Source organism: Seriola dumerili, unplaced genomic scaffold (assembly GCF_002260705.1).
Source record: "Seriola dumerili isolate Sdu_G_001 unplaced genomic scaffold, Sdu_1.0 BDQW01000017.1, whole genome shotgun sequence".
NCBI classification, from domain to species: domain Eukaryota; kingdom Metazoa; phylum Chordata; class Actinopteri; order Carangiformes; family Carangidae; genus Seriola; species Seriola dumerili.
This window is the reverse complement of record NW_019174272.1, coordinates 3,397,295-3,425,171: the sequence shown is the minus strand read 5'-3', so window position 1 is coordinate 3,425,171 and position 27,877 is coordinate 3,397,295. Positions and strand designations below refer to the sequence as shown.

General features: G+C 41.8%; 2 protein-coding genes across 2 annotated transcripts in view; one reads left to right on the top strand and one right to left on the bottom strand.

Annotated features, from left to right (window-relative positions):
- slf1 (SMC5-SMC6 complex localization factor 1) overlaps positions 1–6,939 on the bottom strand; it is a 29,344-nt gene extending 22,405 nt beyond the window's left edge. The window contains exons 1-14 of the mRNA XM_022757052.1: positions 6,708–6,939; positions 6,189–6,320; positions 5,394–5,472; positions 4,978–5,203; positions 4,726–4,879; positions 4,364–4,492; positions 4,154–4,219; positions 3,491–3,637; positions 2,819–2,988; positions 2,521–2,655; positions 2,070–2,223; positions 1,673–1,841; positions 1,106–1,251; positions 339–448 (exon numbers count right to left, since the gene is read on the bottom strand). Of these exons, the coding sequence (XP_022612773.1) occupies positions 339–448; positions 1,106–1,251; positions 1,673–1,841; positions 2,070–2,223; positions 2,521–2,655; positions 2,819–2,988; positions 3,491–3,637; positions 4,154–4,219; positions 4,364–4,492; positions 4,726–4,879; positions 4,978–5,203; positions 5,394–5,472; positions 6,189–6,299 (1,796 nt within the window). The 5' untranslated portion in view covers positions 6,300–6,320; positions 6,708–6,939. The remainder of the gene's footprint in view (positions 1–338; positions 449–1,105; positions 1,252–1,672; positions 1,842–2,069; positions 2,224–2,520; positions 2,656–2,818; positions 2,989–3,490; positions 3,638–4,153; positions 4,220–4,363; positions 4,493–4,725; positions 4,880–4,977; positions 5,204–5,393; positions 5,473–6,188; positions 6,321–6,707) is intronic.
- A 4,159-nt stretch (positions 6,940–11,098) lies between these two features.
- Positions 11,099–27,877, top strand: part of kiaa0825 (KIAA0825 ortholog) — a 110,527-nt gene continuing 93,748 nt past the window's right edge. Inside the window, exons 1-5 of the mRNA XM_022756474.1 lie at positions 11,099–11,229; positions 18,551–18,719; positions 18,909–19,103; positions 19,308–19,493; positions 19,590–19,914. Of these exons, the coding sequence (XP_022612195.1) occupies positions 11,099–11,229; positions 18,551–18,719; positions 18,909–19,103; positions 19,308–19,493; positions 19,590–19,914 (1,006 nt within the window). The remainder of the gene's footprint in view (positions 11,230–18,550; positions 18,720–18,908; positions 19,104–19,307; positions 19,494–19,589; positions 19,915–27,877) is intronic.

Below are 27,877 nucleotides of genomic sequence, written 5' to 3'. Positions count from 1 at the left end.
AGTTTGAACAAGAGAGAGAGAAGAGCAAAGGACTTGCAATAAACTGCACACACACTACATTTGAAATTTCCAGGCTGATCTTTAAACACAAGTAAATTTACTTATGTTTAAAATGCAGCCTAGTACAAGAAACTGAAATGAGAAGGAACTTGAAGAGGAAAAAATATATATGTAAATATGTTCACATTGGTTAAAAATGTTTTTAGAGTTAAAACTTATTTGCCTTTGTGCAGCCCACTTCTCTGCATCTATGTCCTCGCGTGTTCTGCTTCAGGCTCTTGTGAAAATGTACCAGGGAGACTAACAGTGGTACAGACAGACAGCTGCGTGTAACTGACCTGCAGCCAGTCTCCTGGCTGGTGCAGCTGTGGGAGGAGGGTCCAGTCCTGAGGCGAACACCACTGGGACTCTCAGCTAAACTTCCCAGAGCAGGCAGGTAGAAGAGAACCTGAGAAAAGTCACACAGACACAAAGTTAGACAGTACCTTTACACTTCAAGTGAATATTTGTGTCTTTAGGGGGCTGAGGAGGCACAAAGACAGCAACGGTGAGTGAGAAAGCCAGATGTTCTACTGCAAAATAATATAATGTTTCGACCACATCAGTAATCTTTGTCTCTGTAGCAGCGAACTGTAATATAATCTATACAGTTTTCACACTGCCAAGTTAACTAATGCAGAACATCTGTGTTTTATGCCTCTTAACCACAATGCAAAAGCACAGTGGAAAGGGAAAACTAAATAATTAGAACTAGTGCATTTATCAGAAACATTTTAAATTAGTAATGTAGCTAGTTTATTCAATTATTTTATTAATTGTTGCATTAATTGTTTTCATACAAACATTGGTGTGTGTAGTGTGTATCCGAATTTTATAATCTTGCACTCTCTTATTTCACCAGAATCACATTGGAAGAAATTAAAATTTTCCCGTATGTGAACTGAAAATGGAGACTTAAGAAGTGCATGTCTCAAATTATGACAAATTAAGTCTATCAATGGCAAAACACCCATGCAATACAGGGCTGATGAAAGCAGTTAGAAAGTAATGGGAAATCAAATGAAGAACAATACACACACACACACACACACACACACACACACACCATTTTCTTAAGAGAGAGGGGTTCATCTCCCACAGTGAATCCATTTCTGCAACAGAGATTCCTGAATATGGCATCAGCCATCACCAACTTCAGTCTGGTAGAGGAGACCCTGATCACCAGCTCTGCCAGAACATCTGGAGGCACATCTGCAGGACAGAACAGAGGGTAAATATATAAAACATACTATACTGTCCGTAATTACTTTGTCTGAAAAAAGCAAGTGGACTTGGGAGACTTTAGAGACAAGAAACACTTCATTTAAGTGTTGCATAATTAAATATTCAGAAATTACGATGCTAATTTTTCATCTGAATACTGTGATTGAATGACTTAATGTATTTCATTGTGCATTCTATTTTCACATTTTTTTCTAAAAGCAGTAGCAGCTGAAAAGTAACAAATTTTCTTCTACTGTATTAGTCTTCTTGCGATTAACACACACACAGCACACAATATGAAATTTAAAAAGGGAAGGCCATGAACCCAAGGCCAACATCTACACACGTGACATTACCACAGCAGAGCTTTCAGGGGAAGTGAAAACATTCTGCAGTTTTTATTCCATACCCTGGCTGATGACAGCAAAGTGCTCTGCTAGGTCTTTCAGGCCCTTTTCCACCAGGTTCTGGTTGAGTTTGCAGTGCTGCTGACACCAGAACTCCACCAGCACAGACAGGATGTCCAGCAGAGTGTCCGCCAAATGCAGCTTCTGTTTCTCATCCCTCTCACTGCAGTCCTTCAGTGAAGATAAACAATACCATCTTCAGGTTCATCATCACACTCATTAACAAGCTCTAGGGATTACTGAAGATGAAGCTATAGTTTGTTAATCATGTCAGATTTTAACAAAACAAACGACCCAACTGGCAAATACAGATCAAAATAAACCTACTTTTGTTAGTTGTCTAGCGTCTAAATACTAGTGAACACACCGTCCTATGAGAATGTCAATACACAAGTTTACCTCAACGGCGGCCTGCACCACGAGCTGGGTTAGTTGTTTCACAGCTCGAGACAGCAGGGTGGAGCGCTCCCACACAGTCCAGAAGGTTCCATACAGCAAAGATCCTGACGCTGATGCCTGAGAGACTCCTGTACCCTGAGGCAGCACAAAATCCCTGATCCCCAGAAAGGCAGGGGTAAATGAAGGAAGGACAGACCATCTAACGTAACTGATAAAATGATTTACTTTAAGAACAGAAAAAGTGGCATGAACCCTGAATTAAATTTAGAGTCAACATTACATGCAGCTGTATTGTGGTATCAGAAAATTATTATTGACTATTATTTGACTGCTTAATCATTTGTAAGTAATATGCATTCATATGTGTGGGAAAATCCCTCCAGAACCAAGCTCATGCAAGAAAGTTTAAAAACTTAAAATAAAAAGCAAATGTGTATGTGTAAATTGGTACCCGGTGGTGACAGAGTGGAGCTCCCCCTGGAACAGCCGGAGAAAAAATGCCACGATGTCACTATGGAAATGTATCAGTGTTGGCATTGCAGGTCCAGGGAGTGGGTGACAAGTGACCTCACTGGACAGGCAGTATCTGAAGGAATACACATATAGAGAAACAGTAAATATATGAGAAAATGACTTTTAATGGAAGAGAGGGTTTAAGTATCTCTTTTACCTAACCTCTTAACAATTAAAACTGTAAAATCATTTGCGAGAATAATTCAACAAGAAATCTCATGTGGCATCAGGATTACCTGATGGCTGTCTCTAGAAAAGGCCAAGGGCCCATCTTACACCGAGGACACTGCAGCAACTGGATGAAATATTTTTTCACTGTGCTGGGAGCCAGCCAAGGAGGGTTGGTGATGAGCAGGTTACACATGACCAGCTGGAAATTTCTTAGGAAGACAGACGTGGCGTTACCCTGTGACATAATGAACACACAACAACTGAAGTTTGAGTGGTTTTGATATTTGTATGTACAGACAGAATGTGAAATAACAGCAGAGCTGCAATGATTATGGCAGAACATGAACTGGGAACTTTAAATAGAAACTTCTCAAATGTGGATAGATTTGCTGCTGTCCTTTGTTTAATATCGTTTTAAACTGAACCTCATTGGGTTCTGTTGGTTGCACAAACCGAGGCATTTGATGATGTCGCCAAGGACTCATGGGGAAAATGTGATGTGAAATTTTTCCAACATATTCTGATATTTTACAGACATAACAATTCATTAAAAAAGTGTTTATCGATAATAAAAATAATTGTAAAATTCTGGCCTAAAGTGAAGTTTAATCCATTGAGACTGATCCCAAAAAAATACACCAAAAAAGACGGCTATAGCAGGTTATACTTTGAAACAGCCCCTGGGGCTCATGCAGCAGCAGGTGGGGATTGCTGCAGTCCGGTAATTCTGGTCCTACCTGCTGCGCGTATTCTAAGAGGGAGATCAGGTATGGCACTGGTGGCAGCAGACCTGGGAACACAGCACTTCTGATTGAGTCCAAAGCTTCAGTGAAGAGACCGCACTCTATCATACTACCGACATTGCTGAAGTCTGTTTCTGTTGCCTGGAGGAATAAAAGAACAATGATGAAATGTAAGAGGTATACGGAAAGGAGGAGAAGACATGGCACTCAAAGAGACGGGCGGCAGAAAGAGGAGATAAAAAGCGAGGGCAGAAGGGTAATGGAAATAGGAAGTGAATGGGCATAAAAACTTCCTGGGGGTCATTTCTGACTGTCACTTATTGGCAAATAGCATCTGAACTCAGAAAGTACAGAATGGAAATACATGAGCACTTATAATAGCAATCTGATGGAGATCCACTTGGGTAAAGTATGGACAAGACGGTGGAAAGTATTGTTAATAGGACTGCCAATCAAAACTCTCAGATCAGCTGACAGTAGTGGTTAAATAGATGACCTGAGTATGATGCGCCCTTGCTCTAGGTGTCGCTTTCCATTGAAATGTATGACATAAAGGAAATTGAATGACCTGATCTTCTTGATGAAACACATAGTTATTTTAGAAATGTATAGTAGTGATCGGGGGGGGGGGGGGGGTAGAGGGATATGCATGTCTACCTGTGACTGTGGACGGTAAGGGTCTTGGTAACCCAGAAATTCAAGGAAGCACAATCTCTGCCGGCCCTATAGAAAAAGACCTCATTAATAAGTGTCGACCCATGCAAAGCGAACAGAATGTAGAATGAGTTTATTAAATGTCTATTTGAAACTACGCTTCAGTGCATCTCTGCAACATGCTTCCACACACAAACAAACATACATATGCACCTCCTGTTTGATGACATAGTCCCTGAGCCCTGTCTCCAGATTAGCAAGGTCAACATCAACAAAGCTGGCCTTTTTTGTCTCTGCTGGATTTTCATCCGTTACGAGGAAATTCATATCCACACAATTGCTCTGTCAAATAAAACAGAGGCACAGTTTTAATATGAACTGTTAAAATAACTGGTTTGAAAAAATCAATCAGAAGCAAAATAAATGCCTGCAAGACATGAATACTGACTGCAAATACAACTGAGGACCACATACAATACAATATTAAAAATTAAACAGTAAAATTATGACAATAACATGATGAAGTCTCATAATCAATTAAGACAAAATCTTTTACATAAATTAGTCTGACTTACCCCAAAAAGATGCTGGACAATGTGGCTCACAGAGTAACAAGGAGCACTGTAGGATTTTGAGTTTTCTGTAAAGGGTTTTGCCATGACATGAGTGATGGAGGCTTGAGGGGGAGGGGTGGTGTTGTAAACTTTGGCCCTACCTGCTTTTAGCAGCCTGTGAAAGATTAAAGAATAATATATTTATTGTCATACTTTGCAGCTTTTAGTCATACATGGATGCATTATTAAGGTATTTTTTGCGTGACTCCTCACCGTATGAACATGGCTCTGCGGGTGGGCTCTTGGACCATGAGGAGAACCTTCCACCCTTGGAATGCCCCGGTTAGTTTACCACTGACAACCTTCTCCCTCCACTGCCTGGCAGGGCAGAAGGCAGACGTGGCACCTGAGGAAATGGCCACCTCATAGGGTTCCTCTGAGAGCCAGGAACCGTGCTTAACACTGTCCAACACATAGTCTGGAGTCACAACCCACTTTCCTAGTTCAGTCAAATGAAAGGGAGAACAGTGGTGCTGTGTCAGTCTTGGCACTTCAAAAGAGAAGAGCTACAGTGACGTGTTGGATGTAGCTCAGTTAGATGAGCGGTCCTGATAGAATCAGGGCGATCATGTATGATTTATTTTTAAACATTCATCATTATCATCATTATAATAATTATCCTGACTGACCTGCAGCACAGGCTGCCAAAAACTTTTCGCTGGACAAAACCTGGGGGATTATGAGATGAGTGCTGGCATGCTGATAGACCTGGAAGATAATCACCACATCAGTTTATGGACATACAATGACATAGAGCAGACAACCAGAACTTGGGTTTCAAACTAATGATCAGTGCAATTAATTCAATCAAAACTCTTTACATTTAATGAGCTTTTTAATCAAAATTTTCCTGGAATCATTAAATTGGATTAACAGGATTTTAAAATTACACAATGTGATCATTATGATACAAGTTGATAAATAATGATACAGATTTATTGTTCAACCCTACCTGTAGGAATTATTAAGAAAATTTAAGGATTTAAGCATAACAAGGGGCAATTTACATCATCTATCCAAAACTTCAATAACTATATGCAGAACCATGTCAGAAACAGAGGCAACCAGTAATTCATTGGTATGTATTTAAATCACACAGAAACATCATCAATAATGATAATAATGACGATTCACTGGATAACTTGATCAACGGAACATTGGCTGGATTTCAGTGTTCATCATTCATTGAGTAAATGTACTGACATGTGCTGGTTCTACAAAAGATTTGCTTGGTTTTCTTTCTTTGGGTTTTCAGGTTGCTGCTGAGACTAGTAACCAAAACTAAGACATCACTGTGGCATCTCTGGTTAAGGTGTGGAAGGCATCTCATAGACTGAATTATTATAAGATACATCAGAACAAAGCTTAGTTTAGGTTGAAACTGTCATTTTACCCTGCAATGTTTTGGTAGGATCTCTACTCACTGAGCCACCTATGTATTTCCCACCCAGCTGCTGGATTCCCCGGACTAAAACTCTCTTCTTATCATGGATCTTGATCCCAGAGATCTGGAATACAGGTGTGCAGCTCTCCATCCTGTAGAAGAGACACACAGTCTACAGGATGTTAATTAAATGTTAAGATAATCATGATAAAAAAATAAACAATGCTGCAATTCTGGTTTGACTACATTGCTTGGACAGAAAAACAGGAAGGAGACATTTGGGTTGTTTGAAGTACTTTATGTTAAGTATGGGGATTTCATTTGACTAAACTAGTTTAGTTTGAGACTAGCTACCTGCACGAAAACAAAACAATCGGGGTCTACTAAAACTTTCTGCTACATGAATAGTTCTAAAAAGCCAATTGCTACATGAATAGTTCTAAAAAGCCAAATCTTCACCTTTACGATCTGTGAGCTCAGTAAATGACCTAATATCTGCATCTTATGCAATCATCACTAATACCCACTTGTATTAAAACACAGCTGACTGATCAGGTACCTCTGTTATGGTGGTATGCCACCGTTGATGATTGTCCTCCCTGTTACGTACAGGCGCGCCAAAACTCTGACACTGACACCGACATCTAGTAACGTGAGCAGTGTTTGGTGCCAGTGTTTGGCTGCTTCTTCCAATAAAGATGTTCAACTTCGCGGACAGACAAACATGATGACTTTGCTCATAAGTTTTATTAATCGGTGGATATTGCTTAGATCCTCCAGTTTCTTCACCGCCCAACTGCCATGTGTTGGGAGCTTCACGGCACAGCTAACTATTTTGGTGAGGGGAGAATTTTCATATATTAATATATTGTGTACGCAGTGGCAACGTTTAAACGCCAGATTTCTATTGAAACCATGTAGAAATGCATTAAAACCATGCGTTATATGAAATTATATGTACCATTAGTTAAATTCATGTGTTATTCACTCACTATGGAGTCAACCTCCCCCTGTTTCGTTCGTCAGTTTGTCTGTTCCGTGGAGCGGAAGTTTTCATTGAGCTACTTCCAGGTTGTTGTCACGGACGCTTTCAGCCCCCGGAAACAACCAAAGTAACCGATTATCATACTGCACTGATTGATTAACGGAAATATCAGATCGATCGATAACATTGGTTTGATTCTGACCGAGACGCTGCTTATCAAAACGTACGTCTATTTACAGAAAGCGTTCAGTGCTGTGTTCGGTTGACGTTCAGAGACAGCGACAGATAAGCTTTCCATCACAGTCATTTAATTTTATTACGTTGTGACACATTTGCTGCTGAACTGTCTTGGTTTACAGCTTTGGTACAGATACAAATTTCTGTGGTAGACAAATGTCAGCAGTAAGTGACCGCAAATGACGCTGGCCACATTTCACCTACCTGCTATGGATTAACTTAATCAAGAGAGGAATATAAAGGAGCTTGTAAAAGGTAAGATATACAAATGATACACGTGTTGTCGCTCACAGTAAGGCTGAATCAGTGCAAATGTTCAAATATTTATGTTACACGGGTGCCACGTGAACATTTTGTAAAAAGATACAAGTGACCTGTCAAAATCAGCCAAATACAGTGTCAGTTCTTTGCCATGCAGAGACTAGCTGCTCCTGTGGTGTAAAGCATCTTTATGTGTCTGGTCAAAACACTTCGACAAGCAGGTAAAAGTCAATTACTCTGCATTAAAAGTCCAAGGACTCTCTCTGTCTCTGTCTCTGTCTCTGTCTCTCTCTCTCTCTCTCTCTCTCTCTCTCTGTCTCTGTCTCTGTCTCTCTCTCTCTCTCTCTCTCTCTCTCTCTCTGATGTGTTGCTTATGGCTAACACCAGATGCCAAATATTAGCTTGCTCAAGCTTATCAAATGTCATAATTTGCCTCTTTTTGGTTTTAGTCAGCTCATTGGACAAAAGTCAGGTCACATGGCAAAACACCACCATGAAAAGCAAGTAGACTACAAGTCAACAGCTGGACTCTCTCAGTGATGTGTTGAATCAATATAATTGTGTTTAATAACTGAAAATATTAGAAAAGAGTATTTTAAGATTTAAATGTTACCAAATTAGAAACAAATGAGATAAATATTGTTTACCTTTAGCTATTTGACAAACATAATCAAAAAAAATTGTGGTAATTGATCAATCGTTCATAGATTAATCATAGAAGTCATAAATGAAGAAAAAATACTAAACATTCTCAAGCTCCAGCTTCTCAAAGTTGGTGATTTTCATCCACCCTCTCTTTTAAACTGAAAACTTTTGGGCTTAGACTAAACTTTTAGTTGGACAAAACAAGAGGTTATACAATTTCACTTAAGGGTCTGCTAAATTGACATCATGAGTATTTTTCAATATTGTGACATTTTGTAGACTAAAAGTTACTGACAAGATATTTATTAATAATTTGAATTATTGTTACTTACATAATAATAATCCCTATTAAGCACTATGCTGATATATTTACTTTTTACTTCCCACATTTTCTTGTAGTTGTCAAATACAACCATGCAGCCTTTCTGTTTATGTAGTTGTATATGTCAGTTTACAGTTAATTTATGTTCTCGATAGTTCAAGTTTACTGAAATCCTGACCGTTGGGATGTAGTAAGCTACACAATATGATCTGCTCCAGTGTGACAATATTGTCTTGTTTTTCAGTGTCTGTAATTGACTGATTGCTCAGGGTACTTTAATACTGTTGAGTGATGATGATTATTCCACAAAACAGCAACGACAAGTAATATCAGGATTAAGTCATGTATTATTCATTCCCTCAGTGTAAGCTAATCACACAGGCATTTGTTAGTTGTTGCTCTGCAATTTTCAAACAATCTTACACAACATATTTCAAGAAGATATTATGTCCACATATTTCCCTGTAGTGAAGAAAAAAAGTGACCAATACATTTTAATAACATTAGTGTCGCCTACATTTAGCAGAAATATCACTAAATCAAACGTGATGAGACTAAAGCCCATCACTAAGCAGACAGGAATTACTGTAAAGAAGAAAATCAGTCAAACCCAGTGCAGTGTAACAGGACCACATGGCTGCAAAGTAACAGCGAAGCCATGTTTCCCCCCTGGGTATGCATGAGATAGTTCTCAGCAGTATTGTGATTTTAGAATATGCACCTATTTAATTTATAATGTTTCCTTTAAAGCAGACTGTTAGGTACCCCCTTTAAAATAATGTTGACTTTAACTTGACATGCTCTAAGTGGCTTTAAAGCGGCGGCCTGGGGGACGTGCTGCTAAATATTTCAGGACAAACTCATTACAGTAAATGGGCCTGTGTGTTAGCCTAGCTGGGGTAGACAGGCAGCAGCAAGAGAGACAGGACAGTGATGTGTGTGTGTGTATGTGTGTGACTGTGTTTCTTCCTGTGTTCTAATAGCTGTGGAGTCGATGTCTGAGGCAGGCAGCGCCTGGCCCAGTTGTCCCTGTTGCAACACTGTGAAACACACAGGGGCTTCTCCAACATCTGCTTTGTAAAGAGCTAATGACAAGACAATAGAGACCGGATGATTTAAAGTATAGTACTAATGAGGCCCTGTGTGCTGCCTGGAGAATCCTGACACAGACACACTTGCCTGTACACACTCATGCTTAAGATAACAGATGATATGTTGGCACACCAAGAGGTAGACACCCAGCAGACATTTAGTGCACACAGTCAGACCTTCTGTCCGTCTGTGTTTCAGACACATAAAGAGAAGTATGGTGCTGTAGACACTATTCAAAATTACGTGCACACACACACACACACACACACGCACAGGCTCAGCACATATAATTACAATGTTGAGTTACTAATCCATGGATTGAAAATCATCTTCCATTTCAGCAATGCCTGTGCATAGACCTCTTCTCAGGCGCAGAGGGAGCGTGATGATGAGGGGAAACAGTAAGAGGGAAGAAGAGAGGGAGAAATAATAAAGGACAAGCTTAACTGGTGAGGCTGTCAGCGAAGGAAAATAATATTTGTCCAGCTGGACAGGCCTTCCTTTGTGCAGACTAAATGAATGTTGAGCTTCCTGTCTGCCCTGTCAGGGAGAGTGGCGTAGACTGTATGCAGCAGCGAAGAAGCGGAGCGGAGTACGGGGAGCTGTTTGGAGTTTGACAGGGATTATTAAAATCAGAGCAGATGACGAGGAAGGGGCGAGAGGCGGAGTGTGAGAAAGCCAAATTGACACAGACACTCTCCATTACCTTCCACTTGACTCGTGTTGATGACAATGTTGATATGAGACCCAGCAACGCGGCACCGGTGTGGGATTGGCTGTTAGCATGAGCGTTAAGCACCACAGGGTAGGGGGGTGGCCCTCAGTTCTGAGAGACGTAGGGAGATGAGTTGTTTATTTAAAGCTTTGACTGAAGAGCATCTCACCTCATTGTTTATTTATTTGGTCTATTTTTTTTCCCTGTGTTAACTCACTGTAGTGTCAGTAGGTGGAAATGGTTAGAGTCTGAGGCAATGAATTTTGATCGGGGTCTCCTCCTATAGCAAATGATTTTCTGAGGAAAGAGGAGTGGAACTGGAAGAAACCGCTTTTGTTGATGATAAGCTTCCTATTATTTCAGGTCTCTCAGGTGCAATTGATTTGTGCCTCATAATAAGACTGTTTGAGAAAATTTCAAATTATTATAGACCCCATGACTGTGGGTGTGTGTATACAGCATGTTTGTGTGCATGTGTAAATGTTTGTGGTTAGTTTCTGGACAACTATGATAACACCACACACCAGATCACACACTGGCATCAGTCTACGCCGTTGATTTAGTCCCGACACCGGTACTGGCTTTTGCATTATTTTGTTTTATGAACCAATACACACCATGCACAGTGCTTTTAATGCTATAAGGCCTCTAACTCTCTCTTTCTCTCTCTAGTTCCTTTCCCTGCACAGCAGTATGGAGTGGCCAGGGGATTTTCCTGAAGACCATGCCTTTGTGGAGCTGCTGGTTCCAGGGGTTTCCAGTGAGCTGGACTTTGAACAGTTTCTAAAAGACACAGAGGAGAAACTCAGTCTCAATGCCAGCAGGTCAGTCAGAGCAGTAAAAGCATTGATTTAATAAGCCGCCCTGATCTTTCTGACCTTAAATTAGAATAGCTCTGTCATTCAGAGTTTTACCCTTTTTCTTTAAATTCCACTTCCTCTAATGGTTTTTACTTTGGCTTTTCATCAGATTTAGAAATTAGAAGCTTTAGGATGTCAAAGCCAGATTGAAGGTAAGTACTGTCCCTGTTGACAAAGAAACCCCAAATAAGAAGACATGAATGTAACAGTGAGGTTTTTAAGGCAGAATGTTTTTTAGGGATTATTTTCTGGGGGAGACATCTATTTCTCTCTGTGGATGTCAGGTGAATGACAGGAAGCAGAGAGCAATATAATGCGCATTTCAGTGTGAGGACACAACACTGGCACAAAGACATAAATGTTAAGCAGTAACTTTGACAAAGCATAATTAATAATAATAAAACCATGTTTACTTTGATGTGTTGTATTACTTCTTATATAATTTTCACATAAGTGAAAGTTCTTAACTGTACGAAGATTAAGGCCAAAAAATGTCTCACACTGAAGGTGGGAAAACAAGCTCTGATGTTTTTTTATGCTGACTACCGCTGAGAGAGGTTTGCAGACACCAGCAGGAATCATTTTAAAGAGAGGAGCTACCTACATGACTGACAGACTTTAAAACACACACACACGCACACATACACACACACACACAAACACACAAACACACACACACACACATGCACACACGCACACACACACACCAGTAATATTGTTTACACTTGTGGCGTGTGGCAGTGTTAGATAGAAATATGAAATCATGAAAAAGATGAAAAACTGCATCTATGCTTTTTTTTTGACTGACTTACTTTCTCTTCCTCTCTCTCTGCCACTCTACCTTTCTCTTTATCACTCCACAAAGTCCAATCATGTCATGTCAATCATGTGTTTGATTTTTGAAAGATTAGTTCAAAAGTTAGTTTGTTTTTTGAGTATGTACCGCAGACTCATTTGAAGAGTGAATGGTAAATTTAAACACACTTTTTTCTTATGTCACTTGTTTTGAGCTCAAACGAAAATCTTCTGAAAATGCCTGCTATTAAAAACATCAAAATATTGAAACTCCACAAATATTTTCATTTAAAATAAATAAATGAATATGAGAAATGTCCCCAGTTTTAGCTATGTCTGAATTCTTTTATTGGAGTAAAAGGATCAAGAGAAACCTGGTTAGCAGGCTGTCTAACAGAACATTTAGTTTATATGCAGTACAAAGACTTGAGACTGTAAGTGTTACTGTAGCAGCAGTGCGGAAGACTGAAAGGGAAGATCATTACTGTGACTGTGTGGTCTTGAATCTAAAATGCAGTAATTAAATCCGGAGTCTGATTAGAAATGACTCTGAGACTAAAGTAAATGCATCGGTTTCCACAGCTGAACAGTAAAATTCAGACACATTTAGGGAAAAACGTGAGCTGACAATGACTGTCCTTGTACTGTGCACTATGCACACACACACACACAAAATAAATGATGTCGCAGTGTCATATGCAGCATCATGAGTTCCTAACTAATATGCTGAATATATACAAAATATACAAGCCTTGGTGCGAACAAATGGCAGGGGAGAGGGAGAAAGCTGCATGTAGCTATAGGAGTTAGACTAATTGCAGTAGAGGTAACTTGTCTGATTCAGCCTGAAGTGGATTTCTCTAAATAACCCAGTTTTTCATGTGTGTGTAAAGGTGGATGGTTGGATTTAATGTAGTTAACATTGCATAGGACTTTCACTGAAATTCAAGTGTTTGTGGTTTCTTTCTATTTCTGTGTTCATGGTTGAGCTTGATGGTGACATTGATATTCATAAAGAGGCCTTTATCAAACTCTAAGCATTACCTTACAATATTGTTAACGGTTAGCGTCAAGTATTTGATAACATCACATGAGAGCGAAATCATTCTTTGTGGTTCAATTCTATTAATTACTCGAACAATCCTGCTATCATGTGTGATGGAAGAAAGTACAGTTTAACAACTCACATTAGATTTTTTATTTTCCTGTGCGTTGTCACTGAAGACTGAAATATAGATGTCCGTCAATGATGGCAGACAGGGATAGTTGGAGAGCACAAATAGATTGATAAAGAGAGAGACATGGGGGGAGAAGAAAAAGAGAAATCTATATTTCAGGTCTTTTATCGTTTGTGGCGTTGTGAGGCTGAGGGCAGATGATGAAGGACAGGCTAAATGTAGCAAGTGAACAAAGCCTCACTCTGGCACCATTAGTGTCTGGGACCCATCCCTTCCTCACTCTCTCTCTCTGTCTCCCTCCCCTTCTCTCTCTTTCTTTCCTTCCTCCTTCTAAATGGGAACATAATAATTGAAGATTCCACATCTTGAAACGAAAACCCTTGGGTAGGTAATTCAAGGCTTATTACTGAAGGCCGGGCCATTTTTCTGCTTTCTAAGCATTAAAGGGTTATTTTGTGTTCCTGCAGATGGGAGAGGGATAACCATTATGAGAACAAAGCGTCCAGATAATGGAGAATGGGGCTAAAAATAAGGCAATCCTCCTCTCGCCGTGGGGGACCACTGGTCAGTATCTCTGTCAGGCTGTAGCTAACTTCCTTCCAGACTACTTCAGGACAGCCCTTTTACTGTCAGCACACATCCAGGCAAACAAAATCTTGCAAGGCCTCTTTTTTTGCCTCGACCAGGGTGGGCTGCGGATTTATACACCCAAACACACATCCACAGCTCACTCACCTGCTTCCCTAATTGACTTATCAGTGTCTGGGACAAATTACGGAAGTGGAGGAGAGGAAAGGGAAACTGAGAAATGGGGGAGACAGAGCTGCTCACACCCGTGAAGGACTTCAACCAGTTTATGGGTCAAAGTGACTGGCCTGCTCCCAGTTCTCAGATGTCAGAGATTTTCCTAAGAGCTACTCCCTAATTGAAGGAGATTAAGATAGGCTGACAACGGAGCTGGCTCCCCCAAATTGAAATGCTGTAATCCATTAGTTTTCATCAGATGGGACAGTGGCTCAGTGCAGGGTTGGGTGGGGAGTGGTGGGCCACCAGGAAAAGACCTCTAATGAAGTGTCAGCGCAGGCCTGGAGACTGCAGACAGGACTCCAGTTTCACACTGGCAAGGCAAATGGCTCTCACTAGTCGCCTGCCAATCTTGATCAGGGTACAATATCAATACTTTTAAATTTGATTCTCTCTGTGTGTGTGTGTGTGTGTGTGTGTGTGTGTGTGTGTGTGTAAGCACTTCTGATAGTCAGGATGTTGCATATGTGTGCAAGCAGGTGGAGTTGAAAGCCTGCTACAGTAAAATATCGTGTAAGGTTCCCTTTCAATGAACAAAAATCCTCATCTGTAGTCCTTGCAGTGTGTAGCTGATTTTGTGTTTAGCTGTGCGTGACACGTGTGTTAAGTTAGTATATCAGTTGTATCGGTTCTCCGGTATCATTGGCTGGGCCGGGTGGCTGGGGGGCTGAGGGCCGAGGGCACTAAGTGGGCGACAGGCTGGGCCAGAACGGGATCTGTTTTCAGCCTGTTCATTCAAGCCCATTCACTCCCTTTCCCCTCGCAGAATGGGGCCCTTTGATGGAGGAGATATTTAGTTCTCAGGCGGCTGGTTTGGCACTGACTGGATCTGGGGCTTATTTGAAAGGGATCTTCCTGCCCCCGTTGCCTCCAACCCCCCACCTCCTGTAGGCGAGCGGAGGGGAGCAGAGCGCGACAGACAGACAGCCCCACAGCAGCCCACCCACACTAAATTAATTCTGACAAGGAACTTAAGATAACGTCAAAGCGCTGACTAATCGCGGGATTGGGTTTCTGTAAGTCGGGGAGCTGTGAAATGTGCCATCATATCTAATAAAAGACCTCCGGTTGCTCCCTTTCTCTCTCAGCGGTGGTGAGGGTTGGGGGGGGGGGCACGGTTGCGGTGTCGACTGTCTAGCTAGACCGGTCTGAAAAACAATTAGATTTCACTTCAGCAATGGAAGTGCAAGTGTGGGTATGTGTGTGTGTCAGTTAGGGTAGATGATTGACATGTTTGTCAAGAGGCCTAAAGAATCTTTTCTTCCCAGTTTCCTCTCCCTCTTTTCTCATTCTCCGTCTTTTGTTGAGTTCTGCTCCACCATTTTTGCCATTACGGGTCGGCCCATTGTCGTCTTTACTCAGAAAGTTGAAAGGTTTTATTTTCTGTGACTCCTCTGTTTTCTACCCATTTTTACCTTCCTCTTCTCTCATTCTCTTTCTGTCTCTTTCCCTGGCGTCTGAGCTGTCTGCAGTGGAAGTCATCAGGTTCGGAGCTAATCCTGCCAAGTTGATTAGGCTGCAAGTAGCTTTCACACCGCTGGGCAAAAGGTCACAACATTGTAGAGAGCTGGATGGACTTCTTGACACAGACCATCCACATTGACTTTATAACTTACAGCACAAGGCCCTAAGGAGGGGTAATTGAAAGGCGAGAGTAAAGAAAAAGGAAATTAGGAAAGTAAGAGTTTTGAGGAAAAAAGAATGAAAGAAAGGGGTCTGGGAGGGGGTGAGGCAAGGCTAGAAAATATATCTGAGGCAAGTGCTGTTGCTGTAGCCATTAGAGTACATTGTTTTGTTGAGTGAAGGCAAGGTTGAGATGATTGGGAGTGGAATGAGTATGAAGCTTAAAAGCCATTCTCCTTTCTGTCTTTGTCTACGGCCTCACCTGTGTTTCAGTCTATTTCTGCTGTGTCCACATATGGCACAATTGAGTTCCAGAAACTGCACTAACACCTCACCGAGTCCTGGGCTTACATGCTGGATGTCCTATGAAGCTGCAGTTTAATCTCACCTCGGCTAGTTTAGTCTACCTACGGTTTGTGTTTTTAATGAACTTCAGAGTCAGTGAAAAGTGAGCCACAGATGGGAGCCCATTTGAAACCTGCTGTCTATGTGAAGTCCTGGGGTAGAGCCCAGAACGAACATCCATGTTTATGATGTACTATAAACACACATACAGTGCTCTGTGCTGCCATTTATTCTACAGCGAGGTTTCATTGCGAGACATGGCATATGACAGGAATCTATGCTAAAAATTAAATTTAGAACATGTATTATGTCTGCATTTATTCTTAAATGTTTTTCTTTTTATATTTTGCTCATCCTGAATGAATTTAAAAAAGGGAAGGGAAAATATTGTTATTTTGAATGTGCTGTAACTACTTCTTCTCAGAAAGTCATTACTATATTTTCCTTAGGGAAAGCAAAGTCAGAGGTCACACAAACAAACCAGCATCTGAACAGTCCTTTGTGTTGTTTAAAGTGGTGTCTATTAATTTTACACATAGTGCCATCAGCAATCCTGAAGCACGCTGGCTTTACTCAGCCCTTGCTGAAGCTGTGTTTTACAGGCAGTGAGCTTTGTGCAAGTAAGAGCTTCTGCGCTCACACAATCTGTCACACATTAATGTAATATCTTTCCTTTACAATGTTCATACAAGAAAAAGCATGAACACATACAGCAATACAGAAACACGTGCACACACACACACACACACACACACACAAACACATACTCACACAGGGTAAGGTGAAAAACATGATAAACGCCCACTTTAATGAAGGTTAGTATTGACTGGCACAAATCACTTCAACACACCCACTTTATAATCCGGGTTTCTGTCAGTCAGCAAGTTGGTGTGAGATGCATCATTTGGCCTAAAGAAGAAGAAGAAAAGAGAGCGAGACGAAGATAGTTAAAGAGGGAGAACGATAGCATTAGGCAGTGTTCAATCTAGGGGATAGTGGTTTGTAACAGTCTATAACATTTTATCCCCTTGCGTTTTTCCCTACTGAAACGAAAGTGTGTCAGATTGAACGGTTATTTAATGTGTTGCCATTGTAAGACATCTGGATGCGTTCATGGCCCAGAAGCAGGCAGGAGGCGGTTTATAGACCTGCGGTAGGGGATGAGAAAGGATGTGTGATGGGGAAAAGGCACTTTGGCTTAGCACCATGTACACTAACACACACACACACATTCACACACACATACATACACACACACGCTTGGGAGACAGAGATGTAACTGCAACTAATTAATATTTTCATTATCGACTGATTATTTGTTGCGATAGATTACATTGCTTTATTTTGTTTGAAATGCCATCAAAAAATAATATGATGAGGTTCAAGCTGTCAGTCACTGACATTTTTTTCTAACACATACATTCATGTATGCACCTTTGTGCACATACACACCTTATGAACACAGTCACACATGAACACAATAGCAGCGTTCACAACACCATAACATGTTTAATTATGCAGGTATCTAGGCCCACACACACACACACACACACACACACACACACACACACACACACACACACACACACACACACACACACACACACATGCTCCCACTGTCTTACATGGATAAATATATATATGCATTGATTTGCATGGAAATGACTAAACATGTCGAGCCCAAAGATGTCATTTCTAATCTGTCATATTAAAGGGGAAACGGAATAGCTGATGCAGTCTGTTAAAATCAAAAGAGCTGTGTTTGTGTTACGGGTGTGTGTGCGTGTCTGTGTGTGTCTGTGTGTGTGTGTGTGTGGGCGTGCGTGCGTGTGCGTGTGTATGTGTGTGTGTCAAGGGGAAGAGTAAGACGTGAAATGGCAAGAAGCGTGTGTCTCAGATGCCTGCCGACGCCACTTCACACCAGATGCTTAGCACACACTCACACTCTGATATATCGATGTCTGTGTTCATTACTGTTGATGCTTCAGTATCTGTCTTCTCACGGTGCAGACACTGAATGGGAGTGAGGGAAAGCTAAATGTGATGTGCTGTGTAGGTCCATGTGTATCTTCAATATGGTGTATATGTGTTTGTGGGATTGTAACGTGACTTGTTGTCTGTATTGTTCCGGTGTGTAGCAGTGTCTTCATCTGGGTGTGTTCGAATGACTGGGGGTGCTCTTAATCTCCAAACACTCAGTCTCCTCACCGGCCCAGCAGATCTTGACAGTCAAACACTTTGTTCAGTCACGACTGGGTAAGGGAGGAGTTTAGATTAACAGGAACATGTTGGCTGCGTGCTGGTAAACATGGCATGCAGAATATCAGATGGACTACCTCTTTCCGCATTCTGCATTTTACTCCTTTCGGTTGAAAATGAAATTGAAAGTGGGCTGTTCGGGTGGTGTTTTCCCACTCACCTCCTCACCTCAACATTTATTTTTGCTGAGTTATTTTGTCTTTCACTCTGAGCCCGGTCATGCAGACTGTTTTATAGCTCTCAGCTCTCAGACTTACACATCGCATCTCCGTTTCTCTCAGCATTGAACAGCAGCTAAAGGAGATCCAGAGCAAAATGGGAGACTCCCGGGCAGGGGAACGTCCGCCGAGCCCTTCAGAGTGCCTGCAGTGGTTCAGCCTCAGAATGCACAACACTGTCAGGCCTGTCACCACAGGACATCAAGAGCTCATGGACTTCTTTAGAGCTTTGGTAATACATTGCAATGTTAATAACTGGTGGTAATGATAATAATAACAGTTCTGTCAGAAGACAGCCCTGTACTAAGTTAATGTATACGACTTCAAAATATTTTCGTCCTAACTTTTGTATGAGAACCCTTCATATTATGGCTTTTTCTTCCCAGTGAATTAAACATCTTTATCCCTCTGTTCCATTCAGCAACAGTACCTGCAATCTGAAGAAGAGGAGAAAGAGGAGGTGACACTTCAGCTACTGCTTAATCTGTCTGCCCAGTGTGGTGTCTGTTTTCCTTGCACCCCTTCTTCTTCTCCCTCATCTTCCTCTCTTCATCCTCAACTGACTGCCTCCTCCAGCCACTTGGTACATACAGTCAGAGATGATGCTTCATTAGAGGTAATACATCAATTTTGAAATCTATTCAATGTTTCCTTGTGTTTAATTTGTTCTCCTGTTAATTGTTACTTCAACAGCTGAATGCAGTGAAATGAAGATATATTTAACTAGCACAAAAAGTGAATTTCAGATACCTCCTAAATGGGGCGTTGTTGATCATCAGTGTACTCTTGAACTTACTCTTCATTTTATTATTCACTTAAGATCCAGGAGGCATGGGATGATGTGCGTCACCAGCTGCGTCGCCACCTGCTGGACCGGCTGTCTTCTCGCAGCCCAGAGCGTCCTGGACACAGCCAAATTTCCATTCTGTCCATCCCAGAACGGATCCACTGTCTGCAACAGCTATTCTTTCTTTATCCTGAGAGTGAGGTGCTCACACATTACCAGGTGAGGTAAAATAGTGAAAATGCAATAATGAAAAAAATCTTCATCATATCAGCAGTGATTTTACAATGATGTATTGTTTTGTTTTTATTTATCCAGGCCGTAAAAAGTCAATCTGTGCAGGTTATTCTGCACTCAACCATGAGCTCCAGCCCAAGCGGTGAGACTGGCTTTGACAGACTGGCTCAGGGTTTCCGCTTTGTGATCCCAGCTCTGACCCAGGCCCTCACAGAGGAGCTACAAGTCCTCTCAAGACTAGCAGAACCGCACACCATCCTCGGTTTCCTTAATGCAGCTTACCTCAGCACTGTGGCCCGAGAACTGGCCTCCCTGGTGGACAGAGAGTGTGAGATGGCCCTGAGGGACAACACCTCGCTCAGCGGCAAGATCAAAAAATATTCAGCCAGGTCCCGCGCAACTGTGGGTAAGTGGTTCTTTTTAATTTTTTTTTTTTTTTTTTTTAAATCTCATAGTTAATTACCCTCTGCTTATTCTGTTTTCCTTCCCCCCCCTCCTTTTGGTGGGTTGTTCTTAAGAGTTCATTTAGATGTGCCATTTTTACTTTTCTGTGACTTTCCAACTGTAGTGTGCAGTGATCTGAGCCAGAGCCAAGGCCTCTGTAAGTGATTGTCAGTAACTGCTGTTCCCATTGTAATTGCTTTCTTTTTACTGCCCTCATTCCCATCTGCCTTACTTTTCTTTTTACCAACAAAAAGAGAGGAGCAGCATTTCCAGGGGCCAAGGTTCCTTTTGAAACTACTTCTAAACACTACTTACCACATATTCTATCTATAAGACCCTGGTCTCAAGAAATGTCCAAGCCATATTCAAGGTCTGTCGACAGTGTGTTTAAGTTAATTCACTTCTTCAACTGGAAACTAAGGCAACATATACTGTGACATCCTGGCCAATGGTTTTATTGTTGACAGCCACAGCTATGTTGTTTTCTTTTTGGGAATTCCATAACAACAACAACAACAACAACAACAACAACAACAACAACAACAACAACAAATATCAAAATAAGGTTTAACTTACCTCTTATTTACAATTTACAACTGTGTAGGAAGAGCAGCAGGGGCTTGAGAAAGAGTTGGCGCAGGAGTAAGGGCAAGGTTAAACATTCTCTCGACCTTGTTACACAGTAGGATGGATATTTGAGGGAAAAAAACAATATGAAGAAGCACTTTTAATATTTGCCACTAATGCAGAATGTGTCACTGTGATTGAACATGCAGTGATGTTATAGACAGAGACTTTACAGAGAAGCACAGACCTTCACACGCCGTGTCACTTTTGATACTTAATTCCTCCCATATTCTCTTTGTTTGTTTCATATTGGCCTATTTACAGCTTGCTGAGGGTAAAGATTCACAGTAAAAAAAAAAAAAAAAAATGTAAAGTGTGTGAGCCATTGTTTACTTTTTCAAAAATGGTGCACATGTCAGCTTCCCTGCGGAACGGGGAGAAGAGTGCTTTTACATCTGCCATTCTTCGATAAACACACCACCAGCCTTGCTTCTCTTTCTCCCCTCTCTCCCTCCCTCCCTCCATCTCTCTCTTTCCATCTCCCTCTCTGGTTTTTACTTTCCCTCTCCTTAAACGTGAGATGAGAGGAGGCAGCCAGGATAATTGGCCATGCGTCAGTTGGGCTGTTTGATCACGTAACGCGGCGGAGGCTACACACCTACGTGCCGCTCAACAAACCGTCAAATGTAGCACCGGAGGCAGAACACGGCTCCAAAGGGAGCGGGGGACCCGTGCTGTGTAATGATGGTAAAATGGAGCAGTTTTGCCTGTGCTGGTTTTACGTGTGTGTGTGTGTTTGTGTGTGTACGTGTGTGTGTTTGACTATCAGCTGCAACACAGCTTTGAGGGCTACAACTGGGATTACATTTTTGTGTTGTTCATGTTTTAAGTCCCCCCCAAAAAGCTCAAGAACCCACATATCCACCACCCAAACGCCCGTGGCTCCGAAAGAGCCAAAGCTTGAACATTAATGCATAATCTGCTTTCACACTTTACTGTCTATACTACAGTATATGCCATGCCCATAATTGTCAAGACAATTATGACAGTGGTAAAAAAAAAGAAAAAAAAAAGTGATTCTATTTTCATAAGCATCAAATGACTTCTTAGATCTCTCCCTCCCTCCCTGCTGTGTTATTGTTTATTTCTGCTGTAGAGGCAGGCGGTAGGTATATTTTGATAAGAGCCATGCCGGGGAGACTGTGCAGGCTCCCAAGGGAGCAGCACTGTCTGTAGCATCAGCCACTGTCAAACCACTGAACCATTTAACAGCGTTCACGGCAAGATCTGCCTCCTCTTTTAACCCCACCGACTCAAAGGTAGGCTCTGACATTGTACCTAGACAGATGTGAAGGGGCTCAGCCTCTTCTTAACCCCCCCTTTTCCTTTACTCCATCTCTCCTGCGTCCACTTCCCCTCTCTTTTTCTTTTCTTGTCTTTTTCCAATTTTCCTGTAGTTTTCCAAGTGTAATGGGGTGAGCAGTGGGACTGGGGAGTGTGCTAGACAGGTTGGCTGGTCGGGAACAATACAGGCTTTAAACCTTACTGACACACCTCACTGAGTCTGCAGAGGAGTGGGTGGGCCAAGTCTGCATGTCACTGTATGTGTGTATATGTACATGTGTTATATTTTTTTTCAGTGCCCTTAGCTCTTTAGAGTCATGCTGGGATAAAGGTTAAAGGCCACCACTTACAGTTTTCATACTTTTCAACAATCATTCGAATTCTCCAACTTTATGATTTCCTACATGTAAAGCTACATTAGGTAAAATTTATCCACAGGCATATTTACACACTTTTTCTCTCAGCAATGTAGTTCGTTATCTCTCCTGTTAATACAATTACTAGTGACCAGAATTTGCATAACCTTTAGGAAAAGTTGGAATGATTCCGTGTGAAGAGATGCACCTGACACCAGTGCGGAAACACCAACGCTGCCAAAGCCATTTGCTATGGTACATTTTTAGTGTGTTTGTTCCTTTTTGCCCTGTGTGTGTTTGAGTGGCTATGTAGGTGGATAAGCATGTGTACACGTGTGTTTTCAATCACCTTTTGAGCATGTGTCATGTGCACATGTCTGCCCATTTGTCTTTGAGTCCATGCTGGTGTGTGCACTAATTGCCGGCTCACTTAGAAAACTGTGTGATCAAGAGTAATTTAATACCTCCCTTTTAAAAATGCATCATTAGATTTCCATATGGCATCAGTAATTTGCATGTGTATGCATAGGAGATCCGTGTTTTTGTAGGACATCAAAAGCTTTCATTCCAACTTCATTGCATACACACATACAATTTATTCCCTAACAATCGACCACAGGGGTGATGTTGAGGTTGTGAAATTCTGTTCAAACACTTCACAACCCCATTCTGATAGTACTGATTTGAATTCCACTTCCACTAATTTCCCCATATGACGACGTCGGCAGCTCCCTATAGATAAAAAAGGATTGAGTTAGAACATGTATAGCAAGCACATTCACCCCCACTGCCACCCCCCCTCCCCTCCTCGCCCTTTCTGGCTCTTTGAACTCTTTCTCAGAGAAAGCACAGCAGCCTATTCAGCGGGGAGAGAGGTTCTGTAGTGACGCGAGATAGCTAGGCTGAGGCTCTGACTGGCATTGGAGGTGCTTGTGGGGATTGAGGCTACTTGGGAATGGCGTTTGTTAATATTTAATAAGAGCAGCTCCTCACTAGATCATATCTCTGCCTGAGTTTATACACACTGTCAGCCAGGGACGTGCACCCGCATGCTTCCATGTAATTATGTGCAAGGTAGGAGGGTTTGTGTGTGTCTGTATGTACATGTGGCGTGATGCTTCCAGTTTATGGATGATTCTTTTTTATGCCGCTCTCTTCCTGTCCTTGTAGATGCTGAGAGGGCCTTGTTTAAAAAAGTTACCACACAAGCAAGCGGTTGTTTACTAATCTTAATGAGAAGAGCTGGGTCTTTGCTCTCTGGTTGTGTTCATGTGTGTACGTGTCAGTGTTCATTTTCTCTAAATCATGGTCCAATGAAATCACAGAAAAGAATATGTTTCATGGCCCTTGAGAATGTGTATTATGCATGCCATTTATTTTTTTCCCCATTTCCTCTGAGTGGTCACAATAGCTTTTGTGTATCACTCTTGAAAAGCTCAAGGATATGAACATTTTCCTGGCACCTTCTATTGAGAAAGCACAGACAAAAATGGCTGGCTTATTGAGAGCAGCCAGCACTTCGTGATGAAGAGTCAGTGTGATTCGCCGAGGGCTTGAAAACAATAATGCGAACAAGGGCACTAAACAAGTGGGTTTTAATGAAATGCTCCCATCAAGACAATACATTCCTCGGTGTTCTTCATCCAGGCTGCTTGGTTCAAGTACGCGGGGGAAGCCAGAGAAATCTTAACCCCTATCTTACTGTCACTGCAATATTCACCACAAAGAGAGAAGAAAACAAAGACAGACACAGAGGAGGACAGAAAAACAAATATAAAGCAGAAGAAGGCTTGCCCTGATTCTCTGTCACAACAAAAACACCACCATCACGACTACACCTCCTTCTTGGTAAGGCAACTTAATTGAGATATCAAATATTGCTACTTTCCCCTTCTGTGAAGGGCAGGTGGCCCCTGCTGTGGACTGGTTGGACAGCACCCAGGGATAGAGCCACAAGAGACCGGGGCTTGGGTGATTTGTGTGTGTGTATGTGTGCATGCGTGTGTCAGAGTGTGTATTGGGGGAATCACAGCAGGAGGCCTCCCATAATAAGGCTGTCTGAGCGAGCAGTGGGCCGCAACTGACGAAGAGGACCCCAGCTGTCACAGGCCTGGCAGGCGGTCCACAGTGGCTCATAGCCTCCTTCTACCCACATACGCACACATACAAGCACAGAAGTACCCCAAGGCACCCTCACGACCCTGCTTGACACCCTATGAGATGAACACACAAGGAGGCATGGATAGACAGAAAAACACAGGCACAAAAAGAAACACACAGAAGTGCTCAAGAGCCATAGCATTACACACTTGGAGTAAAGCCCCATGATAAGAATGAAGTGGTGCACAAATACACACGCATTCACATACACAAGATTGGGATGGACCAGCCCATTTTGACATTTAAGTGCCTGGCTATAGTGGCTAACATCTGTAGCAGTGGGCTAAGAAAAACACACAATGGCCACTGTGGGAGAAACTTGCAGGAGAGTTGTTGAGTCATGTCCAGTTGTCTATTGGTGCTTTGTTTTCACTGCTGCTGCTTTGCCCTTAGCAGTACTTCTTTCACAGTTTACGTGAACTGTTGAGTTCAGGAACTATTTTAAATTGGGTTAACCTCAGGCCTATTACTATTTGTAATGTGGAGTCCCACAAGGGTCAATACTTGACCCCCTCCTATTCAATATCCATGTGCTTATGTTCAAAAGGGAAGGGCACTGATTGAGGAGTCCTGCACGTGCATATGTGAAGACTACAATTACCGCCTCACAGTTGTTTGCCTCCGCCAACCAGCCAAGTTGCAGGAAATATGGTCACAATCTCCCCTTGTAGAACATTAGAATGTCACAGCCCTAACCCATCTCTTCATTTTATCCATGTAGACATTTAAGTTAAGTGTCATAATGATACAATTATATGAATTTGTGAGTTATGGCCAAAGATGTGTTTTGTGAGGTCACAGTGACCTTGACCTTTGACCTCTGACCACTAAATTCTAAGCAGTTCATCTTTGAGTCCAAGTGAATGTTTGTGTCAAATCTAAATAAATTCCCTCAAGGTGGTCTTGAGATATCAAATTCAAGAGTCCAAAAACGTGGTTTGTTTTACCTTTGACCTTCGACCACCAAGATGTAATTATTTCAGTCATTTCAAATTCAAGCGGACATTTGTTCCAAATATGAAGAAATGTGTTAAATGTGTTAAAAATGTGTTACTGAGATATCGTGTTCACAATTGAACTGGAGGCAGCATTGGTTGGGTCTGAAATTGAACACAATCTGAGTGTGTGGAGTCTACCAGACCTCTGTAGTTTGCTCCCCCTCTCAGTTTGAGGTTTGCGGCTTGAGCACACATCCTAATATCTGACAGAACTGTCAGCAGTGGAGTGAGTTGCATCTTGGGTAATGTAGGCACCAGTTTTGAGAAAGAAGAAGACTACTCCAAAACAGGCTATTCTGGTTTTGCTATATCATTTTGAATTTTTTCCATCTGTCCATCATGAGTCCAAAAATTTTATAGAAGTCCAATGCTTAGTAATTAACATAACTATGCAGATAACATCCAAATCTTCATAGCTTTCCATAGCCTGTTGACTATGATCCCATCAACCCAGAGTTTGAAGGCATTTAATGAACAGATGTGCCAGCATTGACTTCAACAAATAAAAACAAATCAGAAGTACGTGGTTTCAGCCCTTGGATCCTTAGAATCAGGTCAGATTTTGGGTGTTGTTGTGGATTACAATTTAAATTTAAAGTCACATCACATCACTCTTTTATCATCTGAGATGGGGTCTGAGGATTGATGTCTAGACAGTATCTCAAAAAGCTGATCCATGCTTTTACTTTCAGCTGGTTAGATTATTGTCTTTTTAGGCCTACTCATAGAAGCTCTTAGGCACCTACAACTTGTCCAAAATGCAGCTTCCAGGATGTTAATAAAAAATTACTTTGGACTTTTTACCAGCTTTTTTTTAAAATTATATGTCTAATTTAGTGTTATGCATTTTATGCAATACATAAAGCATATTTTATTTCTACTATGTAAGATGTGCTAAAAATGCTTACCTTCTGAAAATATTTCTTCCTTTTCTCTCTGGATCTAATGAAACCAAACTAGAGGGTGCTGTACAACACACAAATCTGCACAAACAGAAAACTCTTCTTCATAAATAGTGATCACATGATAAGATACTGGAGGCCAGCCGGGTAGTGTGGTAAGAGAGAAGCAGACAACCCCTCTGATGGTCTGATTTACACTACAGAGAGACAGAATGAGAGAAAGAGAGGAAAATGAGGGACAGAGGATGAGAGGGGGAGAGATGCTGTGCTGGAGAGAAATTAAATCAGTGGCTAAATTATTGCATGATTGCCCATTCCCCAAAGACTTGGGCATCATTTGGTAGAAAGTGTCTAATAATTGGTTTTCGGCCATGTCAGACACATGCAATTCCCCCTACTAATGGCTCTGTTAGGAAGAACTGGGCCTCCTGGGTCAGAGAAGGACAAGAAATAGCCAGACGGCAAAAAGCGCCCTACGCCCTTCTCCTTTTTTCCTCAGATAAACGAGGGAACAACAGAGAAAGAGAGAGACACAGGGAGAGAGAGGGAGAGGTGGCAAAAAGTAGAGAGTGTGTATGTGAGCGAAGAGGAAATGAAGTGGCAATAAGTGCAGCCAAAGGGGAAATGCTCTTCACCGTGAGTTTAATACATCAGACTGGGGATTTGGCAGCCCGCCACACAGCAATTGTTTACCTTTTTGCTCACTGGCTGCATCTGTTCTGTTTTGTAAACGGCACTAAACTATTCGCCCGTAAACACCGGAATCAATAACAACTGCTAAGGGAATTCCCTTATCCCGCCCCTCCCTCTCTTTCCCTCCCTCTCTTCCTCATGTTTTCATCCCTTACCACCACCCCTTTCCCTTCCCCTAGATCTCCTCCTCTCTCCCCTCTCTCTCTGTTCCCTGCCAGTCAAGAGCAGTGTGTGTGTGTGTGTGTGTGTGTGTGTGTGAGACTTTGCTGTGGAGCTGATGGTGGAACCCACAGGAGAGACAGACAAGGAGAAGACTGATGGCTCGCCAAAAATACCTGCTCTATTTGTTTTTTTCCTTTTGTGTCACATTGTTGTCATTGTTAAAAGCTACAAACTGAAACTGGCCACTGTAGACCCGCAGAGTTTGGTATTTTCAGACATTTTTTACAATGTTTCTGCTCCATACACACACACACACACACACACACACACACACACACACACACACACACACACACACACACACAGACACACAGGACCACACAGAACACACACACACACACACACACACACACACACACACACACACTGTTTTCTATTTCACACATTTAGAATGGCATACTGCTTGACATATGTTTCTTTGCTTTGAGGGCTTCTGATAAGACTCATACTGCTTTATGAGTATCAGAGTAGTATGACTGATCATTGATTTTCTTTTTGTTCATAAGAACATCCTCACACTATAATGTCATATGGGCTCTTTTATAAACATATCATTTTGCCCAGCTTTCAGCACCAGCCCTCCCTTATTGATTCTCAGTACACTGACCTTTGGTTGAACTCTTCTGCATGCTAGTGCCCTTCCTCATTCTAGTCCATGAGACATGCTATGCTCTACGCTATAT